Genomic DNA, 27451 nt, shown 5'->3' with positions numbered 1-27451 from the left:
CCAGGTCATTACAGTATATACAGTATCTCTACCATATACAGACACCAACTAGTATCCCCTTTATGATGTAGCCAGGTCATTACAGTATATACAGTATCTCTACCATATACAGACACCAACTAGTATCCCCTTTATGATCTAGCCAGGTCATTACAGTATATACAGTATCTCTACCATATACAGACACCAACTAGTATCCCCTTTATGATCTAGCCAGGTCATTACAGTATATACAGTATCTCTACCATATACAGACAGCAACTAGTATCCCCTTTATGATCTAGCCAGGTCATTACAGTATATACAGTATCTCTACCATATACAGACACCAACTAGTATCCCCTTTATGATCTAGCCAGGTCATTACAGTATATACAGTATCTCTACCATCTGCCAGACACCAACTAGTATCCCCTTTATGATCTAGCCAGGTCATTACAGTATATACAGTATCTCTACCATATACAGACACCAACTAGTATCCCCTTTATGATCTAGCCAGGCCATTACAGTATATACAGTATCTCTACCATATACAGACACCAACTAGTATCCCCTTTATGATCTAGCCAGGTCATTACAGTATATACAGTATCTCTACCATATACAGACACCAACTAGTATCCCCTTTATGATCTAGCCAGGTCATTACAGTATATACAGTATCTCTACCATATACAGACACCAACTAGTATCCCCTTTATGATCTAGCCAGGTCATTACAGTATATACAGTATCTCTACCATCTGCCAGACACCAACTAGTATCCCCTTTATGATCTAGCCAGGTCATTACAGTATATACAGTATCTCTACCATATACACACACCAACTAGTATTAACTTTATGATCTAGCCAGGCCATTACAGTATATACAGTATCTCTACCATCTGCCAGACACCAACTAGTATCCCCTTTATGATCTAGCCAGGCCATTACAGTATATACAGTATCTCTACCATATACAGACACCAACTACTATCCCCTTTATGATCTAGCCAGGTCATTACAGTATATACAGTATCTCTACCATCTGCCAGACACCAACTAGTATCCCCTTTATGATCTAGCCAGGTCATTACAGTATATACAGTATCTCTACCATATACAGACACCAACTACTATCCCCTTTATGATCTAGCCAGGTCATTACAGTATATACAGTATCTCTACCATATACAGACACCAACTAGTATCCCCTTTATGATCTAGCCAGGCCATTACAGTATATACAGTATCTCTACCATATACAGACACCAACTAGTATCCCCTTTATGATCTAGCCAGGTCATTACAGTATATACAGTATCTCTACCATATACAGACACCAACTAGTATCCCCTTTATGATCTAGCCAGGCCATTACAGTATATACAGTATCTCTACCATCTGCCAGACACCAACTAGTATACCCTTTATGATCTAGCCAGGCCATTACAGTATATACAGTATCTCTACCATCTGCCAGACACCAACTAGTATCCCCTTTATGATCTAGCCAGGTCATTACAGTATATACAGTATCTCTACCATCTGCCAGACACCAACTAGTATCCCCTTTATGATCTAGCCAGGTCATTACAGTATATACAGTATCTCTACCATCTGCCAGACACCAACTAGTATCCCCTTTATGATCTAGCTAGGTCATTACAGTATATACAGTATCTCTACCATCTAGCCAGGTCATTACAGTATATACAGTAGCTCTACCATCTGCCAGACACCAACTAGTATCCCCTTTATGATCTAGCCAGGTCATTACAGTATATACAGTATCTCTACCATATACAGACACCAACTACTATCCCCTTTATGATCTAGCCAGGTCATTACAGTATATACAGTATCTCTACCATATACAGACACCAACTACTATCCCCTTTATGATCTAGCCAGGTCATTACAGTATATACAGTATCTCTACCATCTGCCAGACACCAACTAGTATCCCCTTTATGATCTAGCCAGGTCATTACAGTATATACAGTATCTCTACCATATACAGACACCAACTAGTATCCCCTTTATGATCTAGCCAGGTCATTACAGTATATACAGTATCTCTACCATATACAGACACCAACTAGTATCCCCTTTATGATCTAGCCAGGTCATTACAGTATATACATTATCTCTACCATATACAGACACCAACTAGTATCCCATTTATGATCTAGCAAGGTCATTACAGTATATACAGTATCTCTACCATATACAGACACCAACTAGTATCCCCTTTATGATCTAGCCAGGTCATTACAGTATATACAGTATCTCTACCATATACAGACACCAACTAGTATCCCCTTTATGATCTAGCCAGGTCATTACAGTATATACAGTATCTCTACCATATACAGACAGCAACTAGTATCCCCTTTATGATCCAGCCAGGTCATTACAGTATATACAGTATCTCTACCATATACAGACACCAACTAGTATCCCCTTTATGATCTAGCCAGGTCATTACAGTATATACAGTATCTCTACCATATACAGACACCAACTACTATCCCCTTTATGATCTAGCCAGGTCATTACAGTATATACAGTATCTCTACCATATACAGACACCAACTAGTATCCCCTTTATGATATAGCCAGGCCATTACAGTATATACAGTATCTCTACCATATACAGACACCAACTAGTATCCCCTTTATGATCTAGCCAGGTCATTACAGTATATACAGTATCTCTACCATATACAGACACCAACTAGTATCCCCTTTATGATCTAGCCAGGCCATTACAGTATATACAGTATCTCTACCATATACAGACAGCAACTAGTATCCCCTTTATGATCTAGCCAGGTCATTACAGTATATACAGTATCTCTACCATCTGCCAGACACCAACTAGTATCCCCTTTATGATCTAGCCAGGCCATTACAGTATATACAGTATCTCTACCATCTGCCAGACACCAACTAGTATCCCCTTTATGATCTAGCCAGGTCATTACAGTATATACAGTATCTCTACCATCTGCCAGACACCAACTAGTATCCCCTTTATGATCTAGCCAGGTCATTACAGTATATACAGTATCTCTACCATATACAGACACCAACTAGTATCCCCTTTATGATCTAGCCAGGCCATTACAGTATATACAGTATCTCTACCATCTGCCAGACACCAACTAGTATACCCTTTATGATCTAGCCAGGCCATTACAGTATATACAGTATCTCTACCATCTGCCAGACACCAACTAGTATCCCCTTTATGATCTAGCCAGGTCATTACAGTATATACAGTATCTCTACCATCTGCCAGACACCAACTAGTATCCCCTTTATGATCTAGCCAGGTCATTACAGTATATACAGTATCTCTACCATCTGCCAGACACCAACTAGTATCCCCTTTATGATCTAGCCAGGTCATTACAGTATATACAGTATCTCTACCATATACAGACACCAACTACTATCCCCTTTATGATCTAGCCAGGTCATTACAGTATATACAGTATCTCTACCATATACAGACACCAACTACTATCCCCTTTATGATCTAGCCAGGTCATTACAGTATATACAGTATCTCTACCATCTGCCAGACACCAACTAGTATCCCCTTTATGATCTAGCCAGGTCATTACAGTATATACAGTATCTCTACCATATACAGACACCAACTAGTATCCCCTTTATGATCTAGCCAGGTCATTACAGTATATACAGTATCTCTACCATATACAGACACCAACTAGTATCCCCTTTATGATCTAGCCAGGTCATTACAGTATATACATTATCTCTACCATATACAGACACCAACTAGTATCCCATTTATGATCTAGCAAGGTCATTACAGTATATACAGTATCTCTACCATATACAGACACCAACTAGTATCCCCTTTATGATCTAGCCAGGTCATTACAGTATATACAGTATCTCTACCATATACAGACACCAACTAGTATCCCCTTTATGATCTAGCCAGGTCATTACAGTATATACAGTATCTCTACCATATACAGACAGCAACTAGTATCCCCTTTATGATCTAGCCAGGTCATTACAGTATATACAGTATCTCTACCATATACAGACACCAACTAGTATCCCCTTTATGATCTAGCCAGGTCATTACAGTATATACAGTATCTCTACCATATACAGACACCAACTACTATCCCCTTTATGATCTAGCCAGGTCATTACAGTATATACAGTATCTCTACCATATACAGACACCAACTAGTATCCCCTTTATGATCTAGCCAGGCCATTACAGTATATACAGTATCTCTACCATATACAGACACCAACTAGTATCCCCTTTATGATCTAGCCAGGTCATTACAGTATATACAGTATCTCTACCATATACAGACACCAACTAGTATCCCCTTTATGATCTAGCCAGGCCATTACAGTATATACAGTATCTCTACCATATACAGACAGCAACTAGTATCCCCTTTATGATCTAGCCAGGTCATTACAGTATATACAGTATCTCTACCATCTGCCAGACACCAACTAGTATCCCCTTTATGATCTAGCCAGGCCATTACAGTATATACAGTATCTCTACCATCTGCCAGACACCAACTAGTATCCCCTTTATGATCTAGCCAGGTCATTACAGTATATACAGTATCTCTACCATCTGCCAGACACCAACTAGTATCCCCTTTATGATCTAGCCAGGTCATTACAGTATATACAGTATCTCTACCATATACAGACACCAACTAGTATCCCCTTTATGATCTAGCCAGGCCATTACAGTATATACAGTATCTCTTCCATATACAGACACCAACTAGTATCCCCTTTATGATCTAGCTAGGTCATTACAGTATATACAGTATCTCTACCATATACAGACACCAACTAGTATCCCCTTTATGATATAGCCAGGCCAATACAGTATATACAGTATCTCTACCATATACAGACACCAACTAGTATCCCCTTTATGATCTAGCCAGGTCATTACAGTATATACAGTATCTCTACCATATACAGACACCAACTAGTATCCCCTTTATGAACTAGCCAGGTCATTACAGTATATACAGTATCTCTACCATCTGCCAGACATCAACTAGTATCCACTTTATGATCTAGCCAGGTCATTACAGTATATACAGTATCTCTACCATATACAGACACCAACTAGTATCCCCTTTATGATCTAGCCAGGTCATTACAGTATATACAGTATCTCTACCATATACAGACACCAACTACTATCCCCTTTATGATCTAGCCAGGTCATTACAGTATATACAGTATCTCTACCATATACAGACACCAACTAGTATCCCCTTTATGATCTAGCCAGGTCATTACAGTATATACAGTATCTCTACCATCTGCCAGACACCAACTAGTATCCCCTTTATGATCTAGCCAGGTCATTACAGTATATACAGTATCTCTACCATCTGCCAGACACCAACTAGTATCCCCTTTATGATCTAGCCAGGTCATTACAGTATATACAGTATCTCTACCATATACAGACACCAACTAGTATCCCCTTTATGATCTAGCCAGGTCATTACAGTATATACAGTATCTCTACCATATACAGACACCAACTAGTATCCCCTTTATGATCTAGCCAGGTCATTACAGTATATATAGTATCTCTACCATCTGCCAGACACCAACTAGTATCCCCTTTATGATCTAGCCAGGTCATTACAGTATATACAGTATCTCTACCATATACAGACACCAACTAGTATCCCCTTTATGATCTAGCCAGGTCATTACAGTATATACAGTATCTCTACCATATACAGACACCAACTAGTATCCCCTTTATGATCTAGCCAGGTCATTACAGTATATACAGTATCTCTACCATATACAGACACCAACTAGTATCCCCTTTATGATCTAGCTAGGTCATTACAGTATATACAGTATCTCTACCATATACAGACACCAACTAGTATCCCCTTTATGATCTAGCCAGGTCATTACAGTATATACAGTATCTCTACCATATACAGACACCAACTAGTATCCCCTTTATGATCTAGCCAGGTCATTACAGTATATACAGTATCTCTACCATATACAGACACCAACTAGTATCCCCTTTATTATCTAGCCAGGTCATTACAGTATATACAGTATCTCTACCATCTGCCAGACACCAACTAGTATCCCCTTTATGATCTAGCCAGGTCATTACAGTATATACAGTATCTCTACCATCTGCCAGACACCAACTAGTATCCCCTTTATGATCTAGCCAGGTCATTACAGTATATACAGTATCTCTACCATATACAGACACCAACTAGTATCCCCTTTATGATCTAGCCAGGTCATTACAGTATATACAGTATCTCTACCATATACAGACACCAACTAGTATCCCCTTTATGATCTAGCCAGGTCATTACAGTATATATAGTATCTCTACCATCTGCCAGACACCAACTAGTATCCCCTTTATGATCTAGCCAGGTCATTACAGTATATACAGTATCTCTACCATATACAGACACCAACTAGTATCCCCTTTATGATCTAGCCAGGTCATTACAGTATATACAGTATCTCTACCATATACAGACACCAACTACTATCCCCTTTATGATCTAGCCAGGTCATTACAGTATATACAGTATCTCTACCATATACAGACACCAACTAGTATCCCCTTTATGATCTAGCCAGGTCATTACAGTATATACAGTATCTCTACCATCTGCCAGACACCAACTAGTATCCCCTTTATGATCTAGCCAGGTCATTACAGTATATACAGTATCTCTACCATCTGCCAGACACCAACTAGTATCCCCTTTATGATCTAGCCAGGTCATTACAGTATATACAGTATCTCTACCATATACAGACACAAACTAGTATCCCCTTTATGATCTAGCCAGGTCATTACAGTATATACAGTATCTCTACCATCTGCCAGACACCAACTAGTATCCCCTTTATGATCTAGCCAGGTCATTACAGTATATACAGTATCTCTACCATATACAGACACCAACTAGTATCCCCTTTATGATCTAGCCAGGTCATTACAGTATATACAGTATCTCTACCATATACAGACACCAACTAGTATCCCCTTTATGATCTAGCCAGGTCATTACAGTATATACAGTATCTCTACCATATACAGACACCAACTAGTATCCCCTTTATGATCTAGCTAGGTCATTACAGTATATACAGTATCTCTACCATATACAGACACCAACTAGTATCCCCTTTATGATCTAGCCAGGTCATTACAGTATATACAGTATCTCTACCATATACAGACACCAACTACTATCCCCTTTATGATCTAGCCAGGTCATTACAGTATATACAGTATCTCTACCATATACAGACACCAACTAGTATCCCCTTTATGATCTAGCCAGGTCATTACAGTATATACAGTATCTCTACCATCTGCCAGACACCAACTAGTATCCCCTTTATGATCTAGCCAGGTCATTACAGTATATACAGTATCTCTACCATCTGCCAGACACCAACTAGTATCCCCTTTATGATCTAGCCAGGTCATTACAGTATATACAGTATCTCTACCATATACAGACACCAACTAGTATCCCCTTTATGATCTAGCCAGGTCATTACAGTATATACAGTATCTCTACCATATACAGACACCAACTAGTATCCCCTTTATGATCTAGCCAGGTCATTACAGTATATATAGTATCTCTACCATCTGCCAGACACCAACTAGTATCCCCTTTATGATCTAGCCAGGTCATTACAGTATATACAGTATCTCTACCATATACAGACACCAACTAGTATCCCCTTTATGATCTAGCCAGGTCATTACAGTATATACAGTATCTCTACCATATACAGACACCAACTACTATCCCCTTTATGATCTAGCCAGGTCATTACAGTATATACAGTATCTCTACCATATACAGACACCAACTAGTATCCCCTTTATGATCTAGCCAGGTCATTACAGTATATACAGTATCTCTACCATCTGCCAGACACCAACTAGTATCCCCTTTATGATCTAGCCAGGTCATTACAGTATATACAGTATCTCTACCATATACAGACACCAACTACTATCCCCTTTATGATCTAGCCAGGTCATTACAGTATATACAGTATCTCTACCATCTGCCAGACACCAACTAGTATCCCCTTTATGATCTAGCCAGGTCATTACAGTATATACAGTATCTCTACCATCTGCCAGACACCAACTAGTATCCCCTTTATGATCTAGCCAGGTCATTACAGTATATACAGTATCTCTACCATATACAGACACCAACTAGTATCCCCTTTATGATCTAGCTAGGTCATTACAGTATATACAGTATCTCTACCATATACAGACACCAACTAGTATCCCCTTTATGATCTAGCCAGGTCATTACAGTATATACAGTATCTCTACCATCTGCCAGACACCAACTAGTATCCCCTTTATGATCTAGCCAGGTCATTACAGTATATACAGTATCTCTACCATATACAGACACCAACTAGTATCCCCTTTATGATCTAGCCAGGTCATTACAGTATATACAGTATCTCTACCATATACAGACACCAACTAGTATCCCCTTTATGATCTAGCCAGGTCATTACAGTATATACAGTATCTCTACCATATACAGACACCAACTAGTATCCCCTTTATGATCTAGCCAGGTCATTACAGTATATACAGTATCTCTACCATCTGCCAGACACCAACTAGTATCCCCTTTATGATCTAGCCAGGTCATTACAGTATATACAGTATCTCTACCATCTGCCAGACACCAACTAGTATCCCCTTTATGATCTAGCCAGGTCATTACAGTATATACAGTATCTCTACCATATACAGACACCAACTAGTATCCCCTTTATGATCTAGCCAGGTCATTACAGTATATACAGTATCTCTACCATATACAGACACCAACTAGTATCCCCTTTATGATCTAGCCAGGTCATTACAGTATATATAGTATCTCTACCATCTGCCAGACACCAACTAGTATCCCCTTTATGATCTAGCCAGGTCATTACAGTATATACAGTATCTCTACCATATACAGACACCAACTAGTATCCCCTTTATGATCTAGCCAGGTCATTACAGTATATACAGTATCTCTACCATATACAGACACCAACTACTATCCCCTTTATGATCTAGCCAGGTCATTACAGTATATACAGTATCTCTACCATATACAGACACCAACTAGTATCCCCTTTATGATCTAGCCAGGTCATTACAGTATATACAGTATCTCTACCATCTGCCAGACACCAACTAGTATCCCCTTTATGATCTAGCCAGGTCATTACAGTATATACAGTATCTCTACCATCTGCCAGACACCAACTAGTATCCCCTTTATGATCTAGCCAGGTCATTACAGTATATACAGTATCTCTACCATATACAGACACCAACTAGTATCCCCTTTATGATCTAGCCAGGTCATTACAGTATATACAGTATCTCTACCATCTGCCAGACACCAACTAGTATCCCCTTTATGATCTAGCCAGGTCATTACAGTATATACAGTATCTCTACCATATACAGACACCAACTAGTATCCCCTTTATGATCTAGCCAGGTCATTACAGTATATACAGTATCTCTACCATATACAGACACCAACTAGTATCCCCTTTATGATCTAGCCAGGTCATTACAGTATATACAGTATCTCTACCATATACAGACACCAACTAGTATCCCCTTTATGATCTAGCCAGGTCATTACAGTATATACAGTATCTCTACCATATACAGACACCAACTAGTATCCCCTTTATGATCTAGCCAGGTCATTACAGTATATACAGTATCTCTACCATATACAGACACCAACTACTATCCCCTTTATGATCTAGCCAGGTCATTACAGTATATACAGTATCTCTACCATATACAGACACCAACTAGTATCCCCTTTATGATCTAGCCAGGTCATTACAGTATATACAGTATCTCTACCATCTGCCAGACACCAACTAGTATCCCCTTTATGATCTAGCCAGGTCATTACAGTATATACAGTATCTCTACCATCTGCCAGACACCAACTAGTATCCCCTTTATGATCTAGCCAGGTCATTACAGTATATACAGTATCTCTACCATATACAGACACCAACTAGTATCCCCTTTATGATCTAGCCAGGTCATTACAGTATATACAGTATCTCTACCATATACAGACACCAACTAGTATCCCCTTTATGATCTAGCCAGGTCATTACAGTATATATAGTATCTCTACCATCTGCCAGACACCAACTAGTATCCCCTTTATGATCTAGCCAGGTCATTACAGTATATACAGTATCTCTACCATATACAGACACCAACTAGTATCCCCTTTATGATCTAGCCAGGTCATTACAGTATATACAGTATCTCTACCATATACAGACACCAACTACTATCCCCTTTATGATCTAGCCAGGTCATTACAGTATATACAGTATCTCTACCATATACAGACACCAACTAGTATCCCCTTTATGATCTAGCCAGGTCATTACAGTATATACAGTATCTCTACCATCTGCCAGACACCAACTAGTATCCCCTTTATGATCTAGCCAGGTCATTACAGTATATACAGTATCTCTACCATATACAGACACCAACTACTATCCCCTTTATGATCTAGCCAGGTCATTACAGTATATACAGTATCTCTACCATCTGCCAGACACCAACTAGTATCCCCTTTATGATCTAGCCAGGTCATTACAGTATATACAGTATCTCTACCATCTGCCAGACACCAACTAGTATCCCCTTTATGATCTAGCCAGGTCATTACAGTATATACAGTATCTCTACCATATACAGACACCAACTAGTATCCCCTTTATGATCTAGCTAGGTCATTACAGTATATACAGTATCTCTACCATATACAGACACCAACTAGTATCCCCTTTATGATCTAGCCAGGTCATTACAGTATATACAGTATCTCTACCATCTGCCAGACACCAACTAGTATCCCCTTTATGATCTAGCCAGGTCATTACAGTATATACAGTATCTCTACCATCTGCCAGACACCAACTAGTATCCCCTTTATGATCTAGCCAGGTCATTACAGTATATACAGTATCTCTACCATATACAGACACCAACTAGTATCCCCTTTATGAACTAGCCAGGTCATTACAGTATATACAGTATCTCTACCATCTGCCAGACACCAACTAGTATCCCCTTTATGATCTAGCCAGGTCATTACAGTATATACAGTATCTCTACCATATACAGACAGCAACTAGTATCCCCTTTATGATCTAGCCAGGTCATTACAGTATATACAGTATCTCTACCATATACAGACAGCAACTAGTATCCCCTTTATGATCTAGCCAGGTCATTACAGTATATACAGTATCTCTACCATCTGCCAGACACCAACTAGTATCCCCTTTATGATCTAGCCAGGTCATTACAGTATATACAGTATCTCTACCATATACAGACACCAACTAGTATCCCCTTTATGATCTATCCAGGTCATTACAGTATATACAGTATCTCTACCATCTGCCAGACACCAACTAGTATCCCCTTTATGATCTAGCCAGGTCATTACAGTATATACAGTATCTCTACCATATACAGACACCAACTAGTATCCCCTTTATGATCTAGCCAGGTCATTACAGTATATACAGTATCTCTACCATATACAGACACCAACTAGTATCCCCTTTATGATCTAGCCAGGTCATTACAGTATATACAGTATCTCTACCATATACAGACACCAACTAGTATCCCCTTTATGATCTAGCCAGGTCATTACAGTATATACAGTATCTCTACCATATACAGACACCAACTAGTATCCCCTTTATGATCTAGCCAGGTCATTACAGTATATACAGTATCTCTACCATATACAGACACCAACTAGTATCCCCTTTATGATCTAGCCAGGTCATTACAGTATATACAGTATCTCTACCATATACAGACACCAACTAGTATCCCCTTTATGATCTAGCCAGGTCATTACAGTATATACAGTATCTCTACCATATACAGACACCAACTAGTATCCCCTTTATGATCTAGCCAGGCCATTACAGTATATACAGTATCTCTACCATATACAGACACCAACTAGTATCCCCTTTATGATCTAGCCAGGTCATTACAGTATATACAGTATCTCTACCATATACAGACACCAACTAGTATCCCCTTTATGATCTAGCCAGGTCATTACAGTATATACAGTATCTCTACCATCTGCCAGACACCAACTAGTATCCCCTTTATGATCTAGCCAGGCCATTACAGTATATACAGTATCTCTACCATATACAGACACCAACTAGTATCCCCTTTATGATCTAGCCAGGTCATTACAGTATATACAGTATCTCTACCATATACAGACACCAACTAGTATCCCCTTTATGATCTAGCCAGGCCATTACAGTATATACAGTATCTCTACCATATACAGACACCAACTAGTATCCCCTTTATGATCTAGCCAGGTCATTACAGTATATACAGTATCTCTACCATCTGCCAGACACCAACTAGTATCCCCTTTATGATCTAGCCAGGTCATTACAGTATATACAGTATCTCTACCATATACAGACACCAACTAGTATCCCCTTTATGATCTAGCCAGGTCATTACAGTATATACAGTATCTCTACCATCTGCCAGACACCAACTAGTATCCCCTTTATGATCTAGCTAGGTCATTACAGTATATACAGTATCTCTACCATATACATACACCAACTACGATCCCCTTTATGATCTAGCCAGGTCATTAGAGTATATACAGTATCTCTACCATATACAGACACCAACTACTATCCCCTTTATGATCTAGCCAGGTCATTACAGTATATACAGTATCTCTACCATATACAGACACCAACTAGTATCCCCTTTATGATCTAGCCAGGTCATTACAGTATATACAGTATCTCTACCATATACAGACACCAACTAGTATCCCCTTTATGATCTAGCCAGGTCATTACAGTATATACAGTATCTCTACCATATACAGACACCAACTAGTATCCCCTTTATGATCTAGCCAGGTCATTACAGTATATACAGTATCTCTACCATCTGCCAGACACCAACTAGTATCCCCTTTATGATCTAGCCAGGTCATTACAGTATATACAGTATCTCTACCATCTGCCAGACACCAACTAGTATCCCCTTTATGATCTAGCCAGGTCATTACAGTATATACAGTATCTCTACCATCTGCCAGACACCAACTAGTATCCCCTTTATGATCTAGCTAGGTCATTACAGTATATACAGTATCTCTACCATATACAGACACCAACTACGATCCCCTTTATGATCTAGCCAGGTCATTAGAGTATATACAGTATCTCTACCATATACAGACACCAACTAGTATCCCCTTTATGATCTAGCCAGGCCATTACAGTATATACAGTATCTCTACCATATACAGACACCAACTAGTATCCCCTTTATGATCTAGCCTGGTCATTACAGTATATACAGTATCTCTACCATATACAGACACCAACTAGTATCCCCTTTATGATCTAGCCAGGTCATTACAGTATATACAGTATCTCTACCATATACAGACACCAACTACTATCCCATTTATGATCTAGCCAGGTCATTACAGTATATACAGTATCTCTACCATATACAGACACCAACTAGTATCCCCTTTATGATCTAGCCAGGTCATTACAGTATATACAGTATCTCTACCATATACAGACACCAACTAGTATCCCCTTTATGATCTAGCCAGGTCATTACAGTATATACAGTATCTCTACCATATACAGACACCAACTAGTATCCCCTTTATGATCTAGCCTGGTCATTACAGTATATACAGTATCTCTACCATATACAGACAGCAACTAGTATCCCCTTTATGATATAGCCAGGCCAATACAGTATATACAGTATCTCTACCATATACAGACAGCAACTAGTATCCCCTTTATGATCTAGCTAGGTCATTACAGTATATACAGTATCTCTACCATATACAGACACCAACTACGATCCCCTTTATGATCTAGCCAGGTCATTAGAGTATATACAGTATCTCTACCATATACAGACACCAACTACTATCCCCTTTATGATCTAGCCAGGTCATTACAGTATATACAGTATCTCTACCATATACAGACACCAACTACTATCCCCTTTATGATCTAGCCAGGCCATTACAGTATATACAGTATCTCTACCATATACAGACACCAACTAGTATCCCCTTTATGATCTAGCCTGGTCATTACAGTATATACAGTATCTCTACCATATACAGACACCAACTAGTATCCCCTTTATGATCTAGCCAGGTCATTACAGTATATACAGTATCTCTACCATATACAGACACCAACTAGTATCCCCTTTATGATCTAGCCTGGTCATTACAGTATATACAGTATCTCTACCATATACAGACAGCAACTAGTATCCCCTTTATGATATAGCCAGGCCAATACAGTATATACAGTATCTCTACCATATACAGACACCAACTAGTATCCCCTTTATGATCTAGCCAGGTCATTACAGTATATACAGTATCTCTACCATCTAGCCAGGTCATTACAGTATATACAGTATCTCTACCATCTAGCCAGGTCATTACAGTATATACAGTATCTCTACCATCTAGCCAGGTCATTACAGTATATACAGTATCTCTACCATATACAGACACCAACTAGTATCCCCTTTATGATCTAGCCAGGCCATTACAGAGATTTCATGATGGATCTGGCATGTGAGCTTTGTGAGAACCACATGAACACAGAGAAAGAAGCTACAGTCACCAAGCAGGAAGCAGGTCCTGTTCTCTCTCTTCCCCCAGGCACCACATCTCCCTCGGGGGAGAAAGAAGCTACAGTCACCAAGCAGGAAGCAGGTCCTGCTCTCCCTTTTCCCCCAGGCACCACATCTCCCTCGGGGGAGAAAGAAGCTACAGTCACCAAGCAGGCAGCAGGTCCTGCTCTCCCTCTTCCCCAAGCACCACAGCTCCAAGCAGGCAGCAGGTCTTGCTCTCCCTCTTCCCCAAGCACCACAGCTCCAAGCAGGCAGCAGGTCCTGCTCTCCCTCTTCCCCAAGCACCACAGCTCCAAGCAGGCAGCAGGTCCTGCTCTCCCTCTTCCCCAAGCACCACAGCTCCAAGCAGGCAGCAGGTCCTGCTCTCCCTCTTCCCCAAGCACCACAGCTCCAAGCAGGCAGCAGGTCCTGCTCTCCCTCTTCCCCAAGCACCACAGCTCCAAGCAGGCAGCAGGTCCTGCTCTCTCTCTTCCCCAAGCACCACAGCTCCAAGCAGGCAGCAGGTCCTGCTCTCCCTCTTCCCCAAGCACCACAGCTCCAAGCAGGCAGCAGGTCCTGCTCTCCCTCTTCCCCAAGCACCACAGCTCCAAGCAGGCAGCAGGTCCTGCTCTCCCTCTTCCCCAAGCACCACAGCTCCAAGCAGGCAGCAGGTCCTGCTCTCCCTCTTCCCCAAGCACCACAGCTCCAAGCAGGCAGCAGGTCCTGCTCTCCCTCTTCCCCAAGCACCACAGCTCCAAGCAGGCAGCAGGTCCTGCTCTCCCTCTTCCCCAAGCACCACAGCTCCAAGCAGGCAGCAGGTCCTGCTCTCCCTCTTCCCCAAGCACCACAGCTCCAAGCAGGCAGCAGGTCCTGCTCTCCCTCTTCCCCAAGCACCACAGCTCCAAGCAGGCAGCAGGTCCTGCTCTCTCTCTCTTCCCCAAGCACCACAGCTCCAAGCAGCCAGCAGGTCCTGCTCTCCCTCTTCCCCAAGCACTACATCTCCCTCGGTGGAGAAAGAAGACACAATGACATGTCGGCAGGTGCACACCAAACAAGGCCAATGAAACCTGTGTGCAGGGCAACCGATTTGATTTGTTTGTGGACCCAAAGCATAAAGAGAAGACAGGATTGATTCATGTGTAAAGGCCCGGTACAGTGTCTGATACAATCAACAAATTATTGTTTTAATATATTTTTATAAATATATTTCCACCAATATTTTTTAATGCAATTCATCCTTTACAATTGTGCTTTTGTTTAGGAATACAGAATACATTTCTGCTCACCTTATTCAAATATTACTTTTTCGGTTGTTTCTAATTTGTCAAAAGAATCTGTAAATTGACTTTATTAATTACTATAACTCTTACTAATCAAATCTACAAGTACAGTTGATCAAATGGATTCCACTGTAGAGTTTTTATTGTAAGGGAGATAGGACAATTTATTTTCTACATTGTAGAATTAACAATTGTTGTTATTTTACTGATATATTTCCACTAATCTTTATTAATGTAATTAATATTTTACAGTAGTTTATACACTATTTATCAAGTATTTATTTAACAAACCATGTTTTCACACCTTGCAACTTTCTGGATGATATGCATCTGATGCATATGCTAAAGTGGACGCCTGGCAACTTTCTCTAGCAGGGACTTATATACTGAAAGACCAGGTGTGTAACGGCCGTCGTTCAAATGAGACCAAGGTGCAGCGGAGGATGTGTTCATCTTAAATGAATTTAATGGATCGATTGAACACTATACAAAAATAAACCAAAAAACGACCAGCAACAGTTCTGTCAGGATACAAAACTAAACAAGAAAATATTCACCCACAAACCCCAAAGGAAAAACAGGCTGCCTATGTATGACTGTCAATCAGCAACAACGATCTACAGCTGTTCCTGATTGAGAGCCATACACGGCCGAAACAAAGAAAACCACCAACATAGAAAAAGAAACCTAGAACGCCCACCCATGTCACACCCTGGCCTAACCAAAAATAGAGAACAAAAAACCCTCTCTATGGCTAGGGCATTACAAGGTGGTTCTAGTGTTAAGGACTGGTAGATGGGTGTTCTGATAGGCTGATAGACCAGGTGGTTCTAGTGTTAATTAATGACTGGTAGATGGGTGTTCTGATAGGCTGAAAGACCAGGTGGTTCTAGTGTTAAGGACTGGTAGATGGGTGTTCTGATAGGCTGATAGACCAGGTGGTTCTAGTGTTAAGGACTGGTAGATGGGTGTTCTGATAGGCTGAAAGACCAGGTGGTTCTAGTGTTAATTAATGACTGGTAGATGGGTGTTCTGATAGGCTGAAAGACCAGGTGGTTCTAGTGTTAATTAAGGACTGGTAGATGGGTGTTCTGATAGGCTGAAAGACCAGGTGGTTCTAGTGTTAAGGACTGGTAGATGGGTGTTCTGATAGGCTGATAGACCAGGTGGTTCTAGTGTTAAGGACTGGTAGATGGGTGTTCTGATAGGCTGAAAGACCAGGTGGTTCTAGTGTTAAGGACTGGTAGATGGGTGTTCTGATAGGCTGAAAGACCAGGTGGTTCTAGTGTTAATTAATGACTGGTAGATGGGTGTTCTGATAGGCTGAAAGACCAGGTGGTTTTAGTGTTAAGGACTGGTAGATGGGTGTTCTGATAGGCTGATAGACCAGGTGGTTCTAGTGTTAAGGACTGGTAGATGGGTGTTGCTCATGCATTCACTCATGCTGACCGGCTCCAGTACTTTGTTCTTGACTAAAGCCTCCAAGTCAGCCTCCACTTTTGGTCTGATAGCAGAAGCTACAGGTCCTGCTTTCAGAACCTTTGGTTTGCTGTCTGGCTTAATGCCAAGCTTCCCTGTGATGTCGTTCATACAACCCTGCTGTCCATTAAATCCATCTGTTTCTTTAAGATGGCAGGTAGGTCTGTGTCTCCATGTGTCATTGTCTGCACTGATGGCCAGTCCAGTGTGATTTTCTCCAACTATGAACATCCCAGTAGTGACGCATAGTCTCCTTTCAGGAGGTAGAGTGGCAGCTTTCAGTTTGTCTGTATACCTGAACTGTGACATCAGTGATGTCTCTCAAGGTGACAGATTCACCTGTGTAAGTCTTTAACACGAGGTGCGCTGGTTGAAGTGGAAGGTGTTTCAGTGTGATTTCCTGGTCTGATGAGTCACTCACCTCAGTGTTCTCTTACTCAACAGTGTGAACATGTTTCTTGTTTCCCGTTTTGCATTTTCTGTTCTCTTTTTGTTTCTAGAGGATTTGTCAAGTGTGTATTTTTTTACCACAGGCTGGACAATCCATGTCCTTACACCAGCATGTAGAATCCTGACATCCCTTTATACCACAGGCTGGACAATCCATGTCCTTACACCAGCATGTAGAATCCTGACACCCCTTTATACCACAGGCTGGACAATCCATGTCCTTACACCAGCATGTAGAATCCTGACATCCCTTTATACCACAGGCTGGGCAATCCATGTCCTTACACCAGCATGTAGAATCCTGACACCCCTTTATACCACAGGCTGGACAATCCATGTCCTTACACCAGCATGTAGAATCCTGACATCCCTTTATACCACAGGCTGGACAATCCATGTCCTTACACCAACATGTAGAATCCTGACATCCCTTTATACCACAGGCTGGACAATCCATGTCCTTACACCAGCATGTAGAATCCTGACATCCCTTTATACCACAGGCTGGACAATCCATGTCCTTACACCAGCATGTAGAATCCTGACATCCCTTTATACCACAGGCTGGACAATCCATGTCCTTACACCAGCATGTAGAATCCTGACATCCCTTTATACCACAGGCTGGACAATCCATGTCCTTACACCAGCATGTAGAATCCTGACATCCCTTTATACCACAGGCTGGACAATCCATGTCCTTACACCAGCATGTAGAATCCTGACATCCCTTTATACCACAGGCTGGACAATCCATGTCCTTACACCAGCATGTAGAATCCTGACATCCCTTTATACCACAGGCTGGACAATCCATGTCCTTACACCAGCATGTAGAATCCTGACATCCCTTTATACCACAGGCTGGACAATCCATGTCCTTACACCAGCATGTAGAATCCTGACATCCCTTTATACCACAGGCTGGACAATCCATGTCCTTACACCAGCATGTAGAATCCTGACATCCCTTTATACCACAGGCTGGACAATCCATGTCCTTACACCAGCATGTAGAATCCTGACATCCCTTTATACCACAGGCTGGGCAATCCATGTCCTTACACCAGCATGTAGAATCCTGACATCCCTTTATACCACAGGCTGGACAATCCATGTCCTTACACCAGCATGTAGAATCCTGACATCCCTTTATACCACAGGCTGGACAATCCATGTCCTTACACCAGCATGTAGAATCCTGACATCCCTTTATACCACAGGCTGGACAATCCATGTCCTTACACCAGCATGTAGAATCCTGACATCCCTTTATACCACAGGCTGGACAATCCATGTCCTTACACCAGCATGTAGAATCCTGACATCCCTTTATACCACAGGCTGGACAATCCATGTCCTTACACCAGCATGTAGAATCCTGACATCCCTTTATACCACAGGCTGGACAATCCATGTCCTTACACCAGCATGTAGAATCCTGACATCCCTTTATACCACAGGCTGGACAATCCATGTCCTTACACCAGCATGTAGAATCCTGACATCCCTTTATACCACAGGCTGGACAATCCATGTCCTTACACCAGCATGTAGAATCCTGACATCCCTTTATACCACAGGCTGGACAATCCATGTCCTTACACCAGCATGTAGAATCCTGACATCCCTTTATACCACAGGCTGGACAATCCATGTCCTTACACCAGCATGTAGAATCCTGACATCCCTTTATACCACAGGCTGGACAATCCATGTCCTTACACCAGCATGTAGAATCCTGACATCCCTTTATACCACAGGCTGGACAATCCATGTCCTTACACCAGCATGTAGAATCCTGACATCCCTTTATACCACAGGCTGGGCAATCCATGTCCTTACACCAGCATGTAGAATCCTGACATCCCTTTATACCACAGGCTGGACAATCCATGTCCTTACACCAGCATGTAGAATCCTGACATCCCTTTATACCACAGGCTGGACAATCCATGTCCTTACACCAGCATGTAGAATCCTGACATCCCTTTATACCACAGGCTGGACAATCCATGTCCTTACACCAGCATGTAGAATCCTGACATCCCTTTATACCACAGGCTGGACAATCCATGTCCTTACACCAGCATGTAGAATCCTGACATCCCTTTATACCACAGGCTGGACAATCCATGTCCTTACACCAGCATGTAGAATCCTGACATCCCTTTATACCACAGGCTGGGCAATCCATGTCCTTACACCAGCATGTAGAATCCTGACATCCCTTTATACCACAGGCTGGACAATCCATGTCCTTACACCAGCATGTAGAATCCTGACATCCCTTTATACCACAGGCTGGACAATCCATGTCCTTACACCAGCATGTAGAATCCTGACATCCCTTTATACCACAGGCTGGACAATCCATGTCCTTACACCAGCATGTAGAATCCTGACATCCCTTTATACCACAGGCTGGACAATCCATGTCCTTACACCAGCATGTAGAATCCTGACATCCCTTTATACCACAGGCTGGACAATCCATGTCCTTACACCAACATGTAGAATCCTGACATCCCTTTATACCACAGGCTGGACAATCCATGTCCTTACACCAGCATGTAGAATCCTGACACCCCTTTATACCACAGGCTGGACAATCCATGTCCTTACACCAGCATGTAGAATCCTGACATCCCTTTATACCACAGGCTGGACAATCCATGTCCTTACACCAGCATGTAGAAGAAGCCTGATGTCCCACCTTGCCACAGTGGAAGCATGTGACTTGATTTTCCCGTCTCTGATTTTCAGTTGAAACTCTGAGCACTTTTCCTTTTTTTGTGATCAACTTTTTTATTTATTATAAAGGAACACAGACAAGAACAAAAAGCAGCAGGAATGGTTATACAGCTAGAGACACAATACTGTTAATATATATATCAGAACTAATAGCAGCAGGAATGGTTATACAGCTAGAGACACAATACTGTTAAAATATATATCAGAATAAATAGCAGCAGGAATGGTTATACAGCTAGAGAAACAATACTGTTAATATATATATCAGAATAAATAGCAGCAGGAATGGTTATACAGCTAGAGACACAATACTGTTAATATATATATCAGAACTAATAGCAGCAGGAATGGTTATACAGCTAGAGACACAATACTGTTAATATATATATCAGAACTAATAGCAGCAGGAATGGTTATACAGCTAGAGACACAATACTGTTAATATATATATAAGTATAATATGTAAACCAGGTATTGCAGGTAAAAACAATTATAATTAACCACATATACAATCACTCACCTGAGCTGCATCAACCCCTCCTGGGACCACCCCAACCCACCCTCCATCCCCTCCTGGGACCACCCCAACCCACCCTCCATCCTCTCCTGGGACCACCCCAACCCACCCTCCAACCCCTCCTGGTACCACCCCAACCCACCCTCCAACCCCTCCTGGGACCACCCCAACCCACCCTCCATCCCCTCCTGGGACCACCCCAACCCACCCTCCTACACCTCCTGGGACCAACCCAACCCACCCTCCAACACCTCCTGGGACAGATTTTGACTCATATTGACTGATAAGACTGAGCTATTTAAAAACACTTTTTCAACATTTCAAGATAGCAGTTAGTTCAGTTTGATCTTATTAAAGACAGCTGTATCATTTTTTTATTCATTTTGACATATTGTTTGGGACCACTTTTTTTGCTCTGTTTGAAGGCTGTCAGCTTCTTCTCAGGAAGAGAATCCCTTAGCCTTTCGACTAATTTTGGGTTAGTTCGACTCATTTTGGGTTAGTTCTCTCAAGAAGAACTAACCCATCTCAACATGACAGAAAGTAAGACAGGAGAACCTATTTCAACATGACGGAGAGTAAGACAGGAGAACCTATTTCAACATGACGGAGAGTAAGTCAGGAGTCCCTGACCTTATCTTCTCTCAAGAAGATGTCTGGTAGGCCCATTTAAATACCTTTTTTGGACATTTCAAGAGCCGTCCGCCAGTCCGGAGCCGCCAGAGCCGCCCGCCAGTCCAGAGCCGCCCGCCAGTCCGGAGCTGCCCGCCAGTCCAGAGCCGCCCGCCAGTCCAGAGCCGCCAGAGCCGCCCGCCAGTCCAGAGCCACCTAAGTGGGCGAAGCCTAGGGTGGAGCGGAGTCCACGTCCCGAACCTAAGCCACCTCCAGTATAGGTGGGTTGGGGAGGGGGGGTGTAGCACTAGTGCCGTCGTTGACGGCAGCCACCCTCCCTTCCCTCCCTTTTTGTTTAGGGGGTATTTGGGTTTTGTTTTTGTTCTTGTTTTGGGGGGGATTTTGGTTTTTCTTTTTAGGTGCATTCTGGGGTCTGCACCTTTAGGGGGGGTACTGTCACGTCCTGACCAGCAGAGGGAGTAATTGTATTATATTTGGTCAGGACGTGGCAGAGGGGTATTTGTTTCATATGGTTCGGGTTGTGTGTGTTATTTAAGGGGTGTTTGATTTATGTAGTCTGGGGTTTAAGTTTTGTTCTAGTGTTGGTGTCACGTCCTGACCAGCAGATGGAGCTATTGTTTTAGTTTTGGGGTCAGGACGTGGCAGTTTTGTGTATGAGAATGTTTGTATTGTTGATTGGGACTTCCAATTGAAGGCAGGTGTGTTGAGTTGCCGTTGATTGGAAGTCCTATATAGGTGTGTGTGTTTTTCTTTGGGGTTGTGGGTGGTTGTTCTTGCACTGCGTTTTTGTATGCCTGTAAGACTGTCCCTGTTGTGTTTATTGTTTTTTCAGCGGATGCTTTACTCGTTTTTTTTAAATTAAAATATGAGCATCCATATTCCCGCTGCGCCTTGGTCCTCCTTTCAACAGCACGAAGGATTTTGTGACAGAACCACCCACCAAAGGACCAAGCAGCAGAAGAGGAGGAAGCCACTGGAGAAAAAAATGGAGGAATGGACCTGGCAGGACGAAAGACAATTCTGGGAGGACAAGTTAAGGGAGCTAAGGGAACCTGAGAGGCAGCCCCAAGATTTTTTTTTGGGGGGGGCACACGAGTAGTTTGGCCAGGCCAGGGAAGAGCCGTAAGCCAGCTACCCGTGACTACAGGGAGGTGCGTATGAGGTGGAGGGCGCCATGTTACGCTGAGGTACGCACCATCTCGCCTATACGGACGCACAGCCCAGTCCGCCCGGTACCAGCGCCCCGCAGGTGCCAGGGCAAGGTGAGCATCGAGCGGAAGGGGTGAAGCCAACCCTGCACTCAAGACCACCAGTGCGCCCTTTCGGTCCGGTGTTTCCCGCTAGACGCACTAGCATGGAGGTGCGTGTCTCCAGGCTGGCACGTCCAGTACCAGCCCCACGCATCAGGAGTCTAGTGCGTCAGCCCAGTCTCGCCAGGCGTAAGTCGCCAGAGCTGCCCGCAAGTCAACAGTCACCAGAGCTGCCCGCCAGTCAACAGTCACCAGAGCTGCCCGCCAGTCAACAGTCACCAGAGCTGCCCGCAAGTCAACAGTCACCAGAGCTGCCCGCCAGTCAACAGTCGCCAGAGCTGCCCGCCAGTCAACAGTCGCCAGAGCTGCCCGCCAGTCAACAGTCACCAGAGCTGCCCGCCAGTCGTACGTCGCCAGAGCTGCCCGCCAGTCGTACGTCGCCAGAGCTGCCCGCCAGTCGTACGTCACCAGAGCTGCCCGCCAGTCGTACGTCGCCAGAGCTGCCCGCCAGTCGTACGTCGCCAGAGCTGCCCGCCAGTCGTACGTCACCAGAGCTGCCCGCCAGTCGTACGTCACCAGAGCTGCCCGCCAGTCAGGAGTCACCAGAGCTGCCCGCTAGTCAGGAGCCGCCAGAGCCGCCCGCTAGTCAGAAGCTGCCAGAGCCGACTGCCCGGTTCTGCCAGAGTGGCCCGACTGCCCGGTTCTGCCAGAGTGGCCCGACTGCCCGGTTCTGCCAGAGTGGCCAGACTGCCCGGTTCTGCCAGAGTGGCCCGACTGCCCGGTTCTGCCAGAGGTGTCCGCCTGCCCGGATCTGTCAGGGTGCCCTGCCTGCCCTCCGGCCCAGCCCGAGTGGCCCTCCTGTCCTCCGGCCCAGCCCGAGTGGCCCTCCTGTCCTCCGGCCCAGCCCGACTGGCCCTCCTGCCCCCCGGCCCAGCCCGAGTGGCCCTCCTGCCCCCCGGCCCAGCCCGAGTGGCCCTCCTGCCCTCCGGCCCAGCCCGAGTGGCCCTCCTGCCCTCCGGCCCAGCCCGAGTGGCCCTCCTGTCCTCCGGCCCAGCCCGAGTGGCCCTCCTGTCCTCCGGCCCAGCCCGAGTGGTCCTCCTGTCCTCCGGCCCAGCCCGAGTGGCCCGCATGTCTTCCGACCCAGCCCGAGTGGTCGGTCTGCCAGGGTCAGCCCGAGTGGCCCGTCTGCAGCTATCGGCGCCACCAAAGTGGGCGACGCCGAAGGTGGAGCGAGGTCCACGTCCTGCACCTGAGCCACCTCCAGGATAGGTGGGTTGGGGAGGGAGGGTGTAGCACAGTGCCGTCGGTGACAGCAGCCACCCCCCTTCCCTCCCTTATTGTTTAGGGGTTATTGTTTATGGGTTTTTTGTTGGTGTTTTCTGTTGGTAGGTGCATTCCGGGGTCTGCACCTTTAGGGGGGGGGGGGTACTGTCACGTCCTGACCAGCAGATGGAGCTATTGTTTTAGTTTTGGGGTCAGGACGTGGCAGTTTTTTGTATGAGAATGTTTGTATTGTTGATTGGGACTTCCAATTGAAGGCAGGTGTGTTGAGTTGCCGTTGATTGGAAGTCCTATATAGGTGTGTGTGTTTTTCTTTGGGGTTGTGGGTGGTTGTTCTTGCACTGCGTTTTTGTATGCCTGTAAGACTGTCCCTGTTGTGTTTATTGTTTTTTCAGTGGATGCTTTACTCCTTTTTTTAAAATTAAAATATGAGCATCCATATTCCCGCTGCGCCTTGGTCCTCCTTTCAACAGCACGAAGGATTTTGTGACAGTTGGTTTTCTATGGTTTATCTAGTTGTTCTGTTTCTTTGTTAGTCTGTGTGGCTCCCGATCAGGAACAGCTGTATGTCGTTGTTCCTGATTGGGAGTCATGTATTAGGAGTGTGTTTTCACCTGGGGTTTGTGGGTTGTTGATTTTGCACTGCTGTATGTAAGTCCAAAAAATGACAAACCGACAGACAGGCTTTCTTGTTTTCCGTGTTCATTTTATTCTAATTAAATAGAAGAATGAGCATTCCCATCTGCGTTTTGTCATCCATTCACCACGACAGCCATTACAACATGAGACAGGGAGAAGCAATGTAAAATCAATAATGAAATTGTTTCCACAATTAACATGCTTTTTCTTGTTTCAAGTATGTTTTATTATGAAAAGTACAATATAACCATATATACTTGTACAACTATGGAGCGTATGTCCACATATAATTGTACAATTTGTTTTTCCAACATAAAAGACAAGAAATGATCACATTGGTATTTTAACAGTGTTATTGTAAGAGTTTAAATGTTTAAACAGAGGATACATCTAAAACAGGATAAAACAAGTGCAGTATGTTGTGAGAATGTTACTTTAACGTCGACTCATAACGTCACACTATAACTTCATGGGAGTCTTGTGGAAAGACTGCATGTTGTTTTGGGTGGATTGAGTGACGTCTACAAGCCTGTCACGTGTGAGTGTCCAGTTATTATTTCAGGGACACTGAGGATTCATCATAAACCCAAAACCCTGGATAGAGGGGCTCAGTGAATGTGGAGGTGAATGTGATCAGGTGGGTCAGTGTGTCAGAGGAGGCTCTATAGAAGGACAGAGTGCCGGCTGACCAGTCCAGATACACTCCTACTCTGTGGGAGCTGGAGGAGGGGACGTCTATGGTAGTGGAGTTATTATTATGCCTGGCAATGTAACTGTAGTCAGAGCAGGTCAGACTCCAGGACTTGTCATTCCATCCAAGCCAACAGTCCTCACCCCTTCCTCTCCTGCTGATTCCTTTATATGTCACTCCTATATCAACCTCTCTCCCACTCCACTCTACCTCCCAGTAACAGCGCCCAGTCAGACCCTCTCTACACAGCACCTGTCTGCAGTCCTCAAATCTCTCTGGGTGATCAGGATACGGCTGCTCCTCTCTCATACATGTCACCTTTCTGTTCTCCTCAGACAGAGAGAGGAGTCTGTCTACTGTGTTTAGGTCCAGTGTGAGATCACAGACATCTGATGGATGAAACCAGACACAATATTAGAAATCATCATCATTCACATTAGAATGTTAACTCACTTTTCACTAATTCATTTAATGTAGATGTTTCTAGGTATCAAAAGGAGAAGTTAAGGTAACTTGAGACTTGTTGAATGATCACATGTTATACTGTATGGTAATATAATACACACTTATTCACATTAATTACACACACACACACACACACACACACACACACACACACACACACACACAGCAACTCTTTGTAAACGTTGGTGTCCCTGATTTGTGCTTCTGTAGAACTACAGATGATATTTAATATGACCAAGTCAGTAATGATGGTGGTCTTTGACTTAACTTGAATTAAGACTTATTCTTAGTCATATTCTTCACAGCAGTCAACACTCACATTTTCTAAGTCCAGGTTTCATTCTGTTCTCTCCACCATGTTCCACACTGTAGCGGTAAGCAGAAGAACAGACAGTCATTGAGCGATACACCTGAACTCTCACACACACACACACACACACACACACACACACACACACACACACACACACACACACACACACACACACACACACACTCACACAAACTGGACACAAACACACACTGGACACAAACACACACACACTGGACACAAACACACACACACTGGACACAAACACACACACACTGGACACACACACACACACACACAAACTGGACAAAAAGACACACAGGACACACACACACACACACGGTCAAGCGTGGTAAGAACATTTTCAGTGTTTGTGTCCAGTGTGTGTGTCCAGTAAGTGTGTGTCCAGTGTGTGTGTCCAGTGTGTGTGTATGTGTCCAGTGTGTGTGTGTGTGTGTCCTGTGTGTGTGTGTGTCCTGTGTGTGTGTGTGTGTGTGTGTCCTGTGTGTCCTGTGTGTGTGTGTGTGTGTCCTGTGTGTCCTGTGTGTCCTGTGTGTCCTGTGTGTGTGTGTCCTGTGTGTCCTGTCTGTCCTGTGTGTGTGTGTGTGTCCTGTGTGTGTATGTGTGTCCTGTGTGTGTGTGTATGTGTGTCCTGTGTGTGTGTGTGTGTGTGTCCTGTGTGTGTGTGTGTGTGTGTCCTGTGTGTGTGTGTGTGTCCGTCCTGTGTGTGTGTGTCCGTCCTGTGTGTGTGTGTCCGTCCTGTGTGTGTCCGTCCTGTGTGTGTCCGTCCTGTGTGTGTCCGTCCTGTGTGTGTCCGTCCTGTGTGTGTGTGTGTGTGTGTCCGTCCTGTGTGTG

The 27451-nt window shown here is 43.5% G+C and overlaps 1 protein-coding gene and 1 long non-coding RNA gene across 2 annotated transcripts in view; both read right to left on the bottom strand.

The window, feature by feature from the left end:
- Positions 1-17717, bottom strand: part of LOC145865967 (NLR family CARD domain-containing protein 3-like) — a 78835-nt gene extending 61118 nt beyond the window's left edge. Inside the window, exon 1 of the mRNA XM_082970859.1 lies at positions 17567-17717. Coding sequence (XP_082826985.1) covers positions 17567-17717 — 151 coding nt within the window. The remainder of the gene's footprint in view (positions 1-17566) is intronic.
- A 7459-nt stretch (positions 17718-25176) lies between these two features.
- On the bottom strand, positions 25177-26663 carry LOC145865974 (uncharacterized). The gene is made up of 2 exons (XR_014383113.1): positions 26606-26663; positions 25177-26210 (listed from the first exon to the last, which is right to left on the bottom strand). It is a non-coding gene; the product is annotated as an uncharacterized LOC145865974 (long non-coding RNA).
- Between the last annotated feature and the right edge of the window lie 788 nt (positions 26664-27451).

Source organism: Salmo salar, unplaced genomic scaffold (genome assembly GCF_965601325.2).
Source record: "Salmo salar unplaced genomic scaffold, fSalSal1 ptg000005l, whole genome shotgun sequence".
NCBI classification, from domain to species: domain Eukaryota; kingdom Metazoa; phylum Chordata; class Actinopteri; order Salmoniformes; family Salmonidae; genus Salmo; species Salmo salar.
Note: the sequence above shows the minus strand (reverse complement) of the source record. Positions and strands in the feature narration are given on the sequence as shown.